General features: G+C 42.5%; 1 protein-coding gene across 1 annotated transcript in view; it reads left to right on the forward strand.

The window, feature by feature from the left end:
- Positions 1-9,681, forward strand: part of LOC123968058 (NACHT, LRR and PYD domains-containing protein 12-like) — a gene marked incomplete at its 3' end in the record, with an annotated part of 261,415 nt that overhangs the window by 244,823 nt on the left and 6,911 nt on the right. The window contains exon 11 of the mRNA XM_046044537.1: positions 8,035-8,208. Within this exon, the coding sequence (XP_045900493.1) occupies positions 8,035-8,208 (174 nt within the window). The remainder of the gene's footprint in view (positions 1-8,034; positions 8,209-9,681) is intronic.

Raw genomic sequence — 9,681 nt, forward strand, 5'->3', positions numbered from 1 at the left:
TGACTGACCTGTACTCACACTTCCTGCTGGTTCAGATAAAGAGGAAGAAGCAGAAGTACGATGAGGGACATGAGACGAGTCCACAGGAGCTGACGGAGGCTGACAGGGAGGTTCTTCTGAAGCTGGGGAGGCTGGCGTTTGAACAGCTGGAGAAAGGAAACATCATGTTCTACCAAGAAGACCTGGAGCAGTGTGGTCTTGATGTCACAGAGGCCTCGGTGTACTCAGGAGTTTGTACAGAGATCTTCAAAAGAGAGAGTGTGATCTTCCAGAAAACAGTCTACTGCTTTGTTCATCTGAGCGTTCAGGAGTTTCTGGCTGCAGTCTACATGTTCCACTGTTACACCAGCAGGAACTCAGAGAGACTGGAGGACTTCCTGGGGGAAGACTGGACATACACAATCAGTGACTTGTCTGTGGAGGACTTCCTGCAAGATAGTGATGATGATGATAAGGATGACAGGGATGATTACCATTACTCAACCCCTGATGTCTTTCTGAGGAGAGCCATGCAGAAATCCCTCGACAGTAAAAATGGCCACCTGGACCTGTTTGTTCGCTTCCTTCATGGCCTCTCTCTGGAGTCCAACCAGAGACTCTTAGGAGGCCTGCTGGGTTGGACAGACAGCAGTCCAGAAATCATCCAGAGAGCCATCAACAACCTGAAGGAGATGAACAGTAATAAGATCTCTCCTGACAGAAGCATCAACATCTTCCACTGTCTGACGGAGATGAACGACCACTCAGTACATCAGGAGATCCAAGAGTTCCTGAAGTCAGAGAACAGAGCAGAGAAGAATCTCTCTGTGTTTGACTGCTCAGCTCTGGCCTACATGCTGCAGATGTCAGAGGAGGTTCTGGATGAGTTGGTCCTGCAGAAGTACAACACATCAGAGGAGGGACGACTGAGACTGATTCCAGCTGTGAGGAACTGCAGAAAGGCTCGGTAAGTCCAGATGTGATTATCAACACTGTAAAGCTGGAGTATCGGTATTACAGTAAAGATACACACTCTACACAATTTGGTACAGTTAGCCTCTAGTTGGCGCTATTCAAAAAAATCCCATAGACTTACATGCATTTTAGATCTCCACAACCACAAACCAAATATACTTAATTTACCTCACTCAGTACGCCACCCAGCTTCTGGTACAGGCCATGGTTATCTCTCGCCTCAACTATTGCAATGCCCTCCTAGCAGGTCTTCCAGCTTGTGCGGTGAAACCCTTACAAATGGTTCAGAACGCAGCAGCGTGTCTGGTTTTTGATCATCCCAAAAGGACTCATGTCACTCCATTACTCAGTGACCTCCAGAGTGCTATACAAATAAACTTTACTTACTTACTTACTTCTTCTTATAACACCTCTAACTCCTAACCTCTAACATGCACTTCCTGTGCTCTTCTTCTTCTATCCCCTACAATTATCTTGTTTTGATTGCACTTTTTGTTAACTTCTTCTTCCTACCCTTCCTACCGTCTACCTAAACTCCATAACACAAACTTGCACTTTTACTGAGCAATCCACTAGAATCTGAAGGCCAGCTGAGCGAGATCAAACAACTGGGTGTGTGTCCCACCCACTGAAACCAAGCTTTTGTCTTGTTAATCCGGAGGCCGATCTCAGCTGGGTGCAGTCAGTCTTAATTCCCAACACCTGTGTGCAATTAGACTCACACTACTTCAGTGAAACCTGAAGCGTCAGCATTAGTATCGGCTCCTTGTGGGAAGACCTACTTGGGTAAAGACCAGCGAGTCTACCTGTGTGAGTCCACTGAGCAAGGCCGCCTACAAGAGAAGCTTTTTTCCCCTCCCGAGGCACACCTCACCTAAAGCTGCCAGCTACAACTACACTCAGGCCATGTGCTACCATACTATTCCTATTGTCTCCGGTAAACGCAAGAGGTATCATGCCATCAGGCACAGAAACCAGGCAACCCTCAAGCCTTTCAAACAAGCACTACCCACATCTGTTCACTTGTCTGTTTGGTCATGGAAACTGTCACACCTCTACATGTGTCTGACCACTATTTCATTCAGTTCACAGTATGCCTACAGGAAAAGCCCATTCTTCCAACAGCATTGGTCTCACACCGCCGCAACCTCCGCAACCTGTCTCCCGCTCACTTTGCCTCAGTGGTAGCTTCCGCTCTACCCTCCCTCAACACATTTTCCTCACTTGAGGTCAATGATGCCACACAATCTCTGTGCTCTACACTAAGCTCGTGCCTGGATAAAGAGCCCGCCGACCTTAAGGGATACCAATTGCTCCTGTCGTCCTTCTCAACAAGCATCAGTGCTGCCAAAACTGTGTTCTATAATGACAGAATTAGCAGTGCCACTGACTCAAGGAAATTATTTTCCACTTTTAAAGTGCTACTAAATCCTCCTTCATCACCCACAAACTTGTCTGCTGATACCTTTGCTGCCTTCTTCACAGGCAAAGTGGAGGCTATAACTAGCCAATTCTCTGAAACACTCAAACTCCACCATTGTAGCAGTCCTACTACATCTTTTCCTCTGCCCTCCCAGGTCAGTGGTGGTTCACTCTCCTCGTTTACTCCTCTCACAGAGCGCGAAGTATCAGAACTCTTGACCCGTAGCCGTCCAACTACATGCCCACTGAACCCGATTCCTACAAATCTCCTCCAAACCATATCTCCTACTGTGGTCCCGACAATCACTCATGTGATAAATACTTCTCTGGCTTCAGGAACCTTCCCGACCACTTTCAAAAGGGCTCGGGTTACACCCTTGCTCAGAATTCCTCTCAGGGAATGACCTCCTAGATCCATATCAGTCTGGTTTTAAGAGTGCCCACTCTACTGAAACGGCTCTTCTGTCTGTAACAGAAGCCCTAAGGTCAGCTAAAGCTGCAGCCCAATCCTCGGTTCTTATCCTGCTTGACCTATCAGCTGCCTTTGACACAGTCAACCACAGGATCCTGCTATCTGCTCTCTCAGCAATGGGCATATCGAGCGCTCCTGTGGTTCGAATCCTACCTCTCTGGGCAACAATGTTCCTACAATGTTTTGTGGCAAGGACAATTATCTTCCTCCCACTGCCTCTCCACAGGGCCCCTTCTCTTCTCAATTTACACCACCTCACTGGGGCCAATTTATTCGCTCGCACGGCTTCTCTTACCACTGCTACGCAGACAACACGCAACTCTATCTATCCTTCCCGCCAGGCGATCCCACTGTCTCGGCGCCGAACACGGACTGTCTATAGGACATATCTGCATGGATGAAGGCTTGCCACCTTCAGCTAAACCTCTCTAAGACTGAACTCTTGGTCATTCCAGCCAAGCAATTTATCCACCATAACATCAAACTACAAATTGACTCCTCAACCATCACTCCAACCAAGGTGGTGAGAAACTTGGGTGTCATGATTGATGACCAGCTGTCCTTTTCAGACCATGTTGCTACTGTCTCTTGGTCATACCGCTTTGCTCTATACAACATCAGGAAAATCAGGCCCTACCTCACTCAGCACGCCACCCAGCTTCTGGTACAGGCCATGGTTATCTCTCGCCTCGACTATTGCAATGCCCTCCTAGCAGGTCTTCCAGCTTGTCCAGTGAAACCCTTACAAATGGTTCAGAACGCAGAAGCGCGTCTGGTTTTTGATCAGCCCAAAAGGACTCATGTCGCTCCATTACTCAGTGACCTCCACTGGCTCCCCGTGGCCTCCAGAATCAAATTCAAGTCACTAATACTTGCATACAGAGTGACTACTGGGTCTGCACCCATCTACCTAAACTCCATAATACAAACTTACTTACTCTCGGCCGCTACGTTCCCCCAATGAACGCCGCCTGGCTCTGCCATCCCTTCACACAAAGCAATCCCAGTCCCGGCTGTTCTCATCTGTGACACCACGATGGTGGAACGAGCCACCACACACCATCAGAGCAGTGGCGTCCCTCTCTAACTTCAAGAAGCTCTTGAAAACTCATCTCTTCCGAGAACACTTCCTCTTATAACACCTCTAACTCCTAACCTTTAACATGCACGTCCTGTGCTCTTCTTCTTCTATCCCCTACAATGATCTTGTATTGATTGCACTTTTGGTTTTGATTGCACTTGTTGTTAACTCTTACTTCCTTCCCTGGGTATCTACCCCATTGATGTGATATGGACTGTGAGGTCTTACTAGTATTTATTGCTGCTCTTACTAGTATGTATTGTCAGTTGATCTGTATTTGATGCTCTGTTGATGCTTGTATGTTGTTCCTCAAATGTAAGTCGCTTTGGATAAAAGCGTCTCGCACTCGTCTGCCAAATGTAAATGTAAAATGTAAATGTAAACAATGACTGCCTCTTCATGTGTTTTGCTCCATTAGAATTGAGTTTGATTTTGATTTGATTTCAGTAAGGAAGCGCTCTCTCTGGTAGGATTTGAATGGACTGGTCTGTAAACTGGTAAATTCCAAAGCTACTTTAGTAATGTTCATTGATAGAGAGCGTTTTTAAAGCTTAATATGAGAAATTATAACTGTTTGCAAACACAAACTGTCAGACAATGTGTTTCCTTTCTGCATCATTTCACAGCAGCAACAAGATATGCAGAGGAAACGGCAGCACACATTTCTCACCAGGTTCATTCTGCCAGTGAAGGAGAGCTCAGCAGGTTCAGTTCAGTGGGGGTGTTTTATCATCACCAAGCTCAGAGAAGAAATGATGCTGTTAAACAGCTGAACTCCACTTGAGAAAATCTATTAATAATATTGCCTTAAGTACTAAATATACTATCAATGCAATATCAAATGTGCAGAGTCTATTTTTAGAATAAAGTGTCAAGTTTTATTATACTTTAAGTTTTATATTCTCTTTCATGACAGACTTTCTTACTGTAGACTCTCAGAGACTCACTGTGAAGTTATGGCCTCAGCTCTGAAGTCCAACTCCTCCCATCTGAGAGAGCTTGACCTGAGTAACAACGATCTGCAGGATTCAGACGTGAAGCTGCTGTCTGCTGGACTGCAGAGTCCACTCTGTAGACTGGAGACTCTGAGGTCAGTTTGTGTATTTTGCTCTTGTCTAGTTTTTATCTACCAAATTTAAATCCATGACAGAAGTTTTAAATTTCCTTCAGGTCTCTTGTTTCTGGGTTTGTATAAGAACAAATCACAACTCTTTATTAAAGTTTGTCAGTATGAAAAGTTTGGCTCCAGATTTAGTCTGAACTCAATTATTAAGGAAACTTAAGGATTTATCCTTCAATGTGCTGTGAAATTAAAGCAATATTTACCTTTGTTTTTACATGTGAGACACGTTTTTGTAAAACAACTCATTTTCATAACTGTCTTTTTATAGAAAACCTTCAGAGCGCAGTGTTACAGGAAATGAAACATTTATACTTAAAACCCTTCACACACACACACACACACACACACACACACACACACGGTGTGTGAAGCATATTTCCAAATGCAGCTGTTTGAAGTTTTGTGTTTGATCTGTCACCACGAAAGAGATGCACCTAATAACTATTTTGTAACATCGATTAATCTAACGACAAATTTGGTGATTGATCATTAATAATTCAATATTTTATCCAATCATCCTAAAAATGAGACGCATAAAGTATTAGAATAATGACAATAGTGGCATATGTTTAAATGAGTCTAATTTCCACGTCACTGCTTTGTCATGATATTAATAATGATAACAGACCCTATGTGTCAGATACTGAATCAGAAAAATACTGGACCTCAATTTCAAACTTGAAGATCGCTATTTTTACTAAGTACTTTAAATACACCCTATGTGTCAGAAACTGACACACAGGAAGAAACGTTTAGAAAAAATCGAGTAGAAAGTATTAAGTGACTACTACTAACAGAAAACCTGTTCCTCGTGGTGATCATCCTGATATATCGGGCTTGTGTGGGGACAAAAAGTGAACGTGCTGCCGTCTCGACAAAGAGCTCCAGGATGCTTTCACTTGTTCGTGCTCAGCAGTTGTGCTGCAGTGAAGACATTTCCAGTTTGCAGAGCTCACAGAGCAACATGTCGTTGGGTCTCTGACTGAAATACTCCCAAACTTTAGATGGTTGTAGCCGGGGGGGTTTCTGCAGCTTTTTCTCCGGGGGAATTGCTGCTTTACCCGGACGCAGCACTTCATCATGACCTGCTGAAGCGCGATATGCAAATCAACATATGTTTTATAATCAATAACATTAATTATGTTGATGAATTGCCCCAGGCCCTACACCACGAGAGGTGACACTTCAACATGTGATGATGTCACTTTGTGTTCTGACTCAGCCAGTAAACAGGAGCATAAATAATACACTATATTCGTACAGGAAGGTACTCAGTTACATTTAAGATGAAGAGAACAAGAAGAGGAGGAGAGGCTAAATCTGTGCTCTGAAATGAGCAGCAGAAGTGCTGGGACAGGTGTTAAAGAGCTCTCTGAGGTTTTGTATTTACTTAAAGGTTCAGTGTGTAATATTTCTGAGGATCTGTCAACAGAAATGCAATATAAGATCCATAACTATGTTTTAAGTGGTGTATAAAGACCTGACATAATGAACCATTATGTTTTTATTAGCTTAGAATGAGACATTTATATCTACATAACCGCGGGCGCCCCTTTCCATGGACTTCAAAACTGAAACTTTCTCCTGGTTTTCTACTTGAGCCTGTGGACCCTGTAGGTGCTTCTTTGGGGGACGCCTCAGGAAAGACTCTCTATAAAGTGATGGTGAAAACTGTGAATCAGAGAACACTGAGTGGACGTAGTGACGCCCCGTGGAGGGTTTTCCTGGACTTAGATCCGGCCTTAAACCAGCCTGGAGGTCTTTGTACAAAGAAAGATGCAGACCTGCATGGCGTTGTAGCGCTGAACTCTTTCATCTCTGTTATTAACGCTGCTGTAGAAGACAAATGTCCCTTCTGCAGTGAGAGACAGAGACGGTGTTTCACTGCTTCTCAGAGTGCATTCGTCTGACAGATTTGTTGGAAAACATTTTCAGTAGATGTGGAGAAGTTTTTACGAAGCAGATTTTCATTTGTGTTTTTAGATACACTCGCCGGAAGAAGAACAGATGTCAGCTACTGAACTTTGTTTCAGGACAGGCAAAGATGGCGGTGTACATCACCTGGAGACGGAAGGTGGAGGAAGGGTTAGATGTTGATGTGGTTCTTGTTTGTGAGAAAATGGTCCAGACTGCTGTTAGGTTTCAGTTTTTACAGAGCTGCACATGACCTGGATACTTTTGAGCTGGTTTGGGGTTGTGGGGGGGCGCTCTGATCTGTGACAGAGGGGCAGTTAAGTTCTGAGATGTGCTGATCTAAACTTCTGATACACATGTAAACGCAAAGGTCTTTATTAATGTGATATAGTACGTTTATTTGTAAAGTGCATATAGTAAAGAAATGTTGGTGTTAAAAATCAAATGTCTCCACCACAAAGTGACGCCCTTGCTGCTGTCAGTCATTTAAACATTTCCATGCTCGCAGTGATGTCACAGTTAATATCGTGGGACATTTATGCAGCAAAACAAATAAATGGAGTTAAAAACTTGACAGGTCAGACAGAGGAAACTTTCAACTTTTAGTGTCTGAAATGTTTGGACTCTCTGATGGAGCTCAGGACTGATCAGGAGGACGGCTGCTTTACTCCAAACAGTGTCAGCAAGCTAACACGCTATTTAAGAACAGTCCGTGTTGATGCAGTCTGCAAGTAGAAGGATCCGTCAGAACCAATCATCAGCCGGCAATCTGACAGCTGACTTAACGTTTCATCCACAGACTTAGAAATAATAAAACAAACAGACGTAACGCTCTTCCTGATTATCAGCTTCTATTCCACATCATGTTTTTAAAGAAATGATAAGAAAATAGATAAATACAATGAATAAATAAATAATCTCTATTTCAACTATCAGACAATAAAATATTTCCATTTTCTAAACTTCTACATTCTAAACCTTCTTCAGCTCTGAACAGATTATTAAACACTGAATGATTTCAAGCAGGAACATTGTCTTCTAACGTTACACCATTTATTCTTTATTCAGATTGAGTCTCTGCAGTTTGTCAGAGATCAGCTGTGCTTCTCTGGCCTCAGCTCTTAAGTCCAACCCCTCCCATCTGAGAGAGCTGGACCTGAGTGACAACGAGCTGCAGGATCCAGGAGTGAAGCTGCTGTGTGGTTTTCTGGAGGATCCACACTGCAGACTGGAGACTCTGAGGTCAGTTCACTGACTCTCTGTTACTATTGTAGATCTGATATGTTTAATTAACAGTTGTTACTGTTACTATTGTAGATGGGTCAATGACGTGACGCCTACATTTTCTGTCCAACTTGATTTTTTTCACAAAAAAGGTTGAAAGCATAAAAGCATACCATATAAATACAGGACCTCTCCCATATATGTACTCTCCTTTAACTTTGGTTAAATATTTTTCTGATAATTGAAGTCTCAAAATGTCATGTGGTGCGACAGTCTGGCCATGACTGCTGTTTTGGAAACTTCTTTGGAATGACTTTAAATCTAATCAAAATTGTGTTTTTGCCCTATTTGGCATGATTTCCAAAATGTTTTGTCGTCCTCTTCAAAATCACAAAGCATCTGTATTTATATTTCCATAATAATACACAAACTTTGTCCGATGATGTCCATTTTATGAAATATCATGTGGTGCGACCATCAACAAACGACTTTTATGTTGAAATCCATTAGAAGACAGGAAGTTTAATAATATATCAATTTTGCCAAGGACCCATTGAAACAGCAAGTAGGTTTTTAACTATTTCTCAAAGCTGGAAAAATGTAAAATTGTAACAGCTGGTATGTAGTTGCCATTTTTGGATAACATGTAGTATGACCTCAGAAAAACAATTAATATAAAGTTATTTCTAACAATATTTGTTTTGATTATAAATTTCACGGAGTCCTGTTGTAGGAAGCTAGCTTGTTTTGTTTAGGTGGCCTATTCTCTGCCTGTAAATTTTGATTAAATTAGAAAATATCATGTGGTGCGACCGCTGAAAAGTGGTTTCCATGATTGGGAATTTAGTTTTTGTCCTTTTATTTTCAATGTATGACTTTTACATACAAAGTACTTTTATTGTAATATTTAATTAATTGTAACTGTTTTACCAGATGCCACTCCCAAGTAAAGAAACACTGCTCGCCATGGACAGCATGTTAATTTTGACCCTGCAGCAAAAGCGGAGTCGCTAAAAGAAGCAAAAAATATTGCGTCTTTAAGAAAATTTCAAATGAAAACTAGGGGGAAATGCATTTTGGCGTAGGAGCCCGTCCTCACTTGATTTATTGTGCTGCTTTACGACCCATGTTTACGTTTTTAACGACCTCTATTGGCCTTGTTGGCTGAGTCAAACCCAGGACTTTCACACAGGAGAACCGCCTTCCATTCCCCTGTGAAATCAAGTAAATGTAGAGTTATTTTCAGTTTGAAGGCAACTTTAGCCCTAACAAAATGTAGCAAAGCATTTATTTCAACAGAAATGGTGGTGCCTTGAACATCCTGTTGCGTACGCCAGCCACTGGACTTCACTGTCTTTTAAATGTGGCTGCTGATTGGGTAACACCTCTGACACACCCAATAAATGAGGAAAAACATACCTGCAGTTAATGAAATTAGATTAAATATATTGTCAAGTTATGTTTGTTCAAAACAAAGCCGTGAATGTGTAC

The sequence above is a fragment of the Micropterus dolomieu genome, linkage group LG01 (assembly GCF_021292245.1).
Source record: "Micropterus dolomieu isolate WLL.071019.BEF.003 ecotype Adirondacks linkage group LG01, ASM2129224v1, whole genome shotgun sequence".
Classification (NCBI taxonomy): Eukaryota; Metazoa; Chordata; class Actinopteri; order Centrarchiformes; family Centrarchidae; genus Micropterus; species Micropterus dolomieu.